This window comes from Fulmarus glacialis, unplaced genomic scaffold (assembly GCF_000690835.1).
Source record: "Fulmarus glacialis isolate BGI_N327 unplaced genomic scaffold, ASM69083v1 scaffold22268, whole genome shotgun sequence".
Taxonomy (NCBI): Eukaryota; Metazoa; Chordata; class Aves; order Procellariiformes; family Procellariidae; genus Fulmarus; species Fulmarus glacialis.
Genome location: NW_009230418.1, coordinates 1 through 422, shown reverse-complemented (window position 1 = coordinate 422; position 422 = coordinate 1). Strand labels below are relative to the sequence as shown.

The 422-nt window shown below is 69.7% G+C and overlaps 1 protein-coding gene across 1 annotated transcript in view; it reads right to left on the bottom strand.

The window, feature by feature from the left end:
• Positions 1-94, bottom strand: part of CDT1 (chromatin licensing and DNA replication factor 1) — a gene marked incomplete at both ends in the record, with an annotated part of 1,449 nt that extends 1,355 nt beyond the window's left edge. The window contains one exon of the mRNA XM_009584223.1: positions 46-94. Coding sequence (XP_009582518.1) covers positions 46-94 — 49 coding nt within the window. The remainder of the gene's footprint in view (positions 1-45) is intronic.
• Between the last annotated feature and the right edge of the window lie 328 nt (positions 95-422).

Genomic DNA, 422 nt, shown 5'->3' with positions numbered 1-422 from the left:
CGCCAGCACCTTGACCTGGGGGGGGAGCTTCGGCCCCGGGGGCAGGTCCTGTGCAAGGGTGTGGAACCGCTGGAACGCGGGGGGCTTCTCGCTGCTGGGAGAGGAGAGGGGTCAGGGTCCCCCAGCACACAACAGCCACCGGGCACGGTGAACGCGGTGCTGGGGCGGCCCCGAGGGTGCAGCTGGGGACCGAGACCGGCCAGGACGGGGCTCCCACTGCCGACCTCAGAGCCTAGGAGCTGCGTGCCCACCCCGGTTAGGGGAGACCCCTCACGGGGGTGGGAAGACTCCTGCAAAACCACAGCAGAAGAGGGCTGCGGCAGTCACCGGGACACCCCGATTTTCCCTCCAATCTGGGGCTGCATCCCCGAAGCTGCTCCTTACCCAGCTTCTGCCGCAGGAGCTGCCACCCCGCTGTCCCC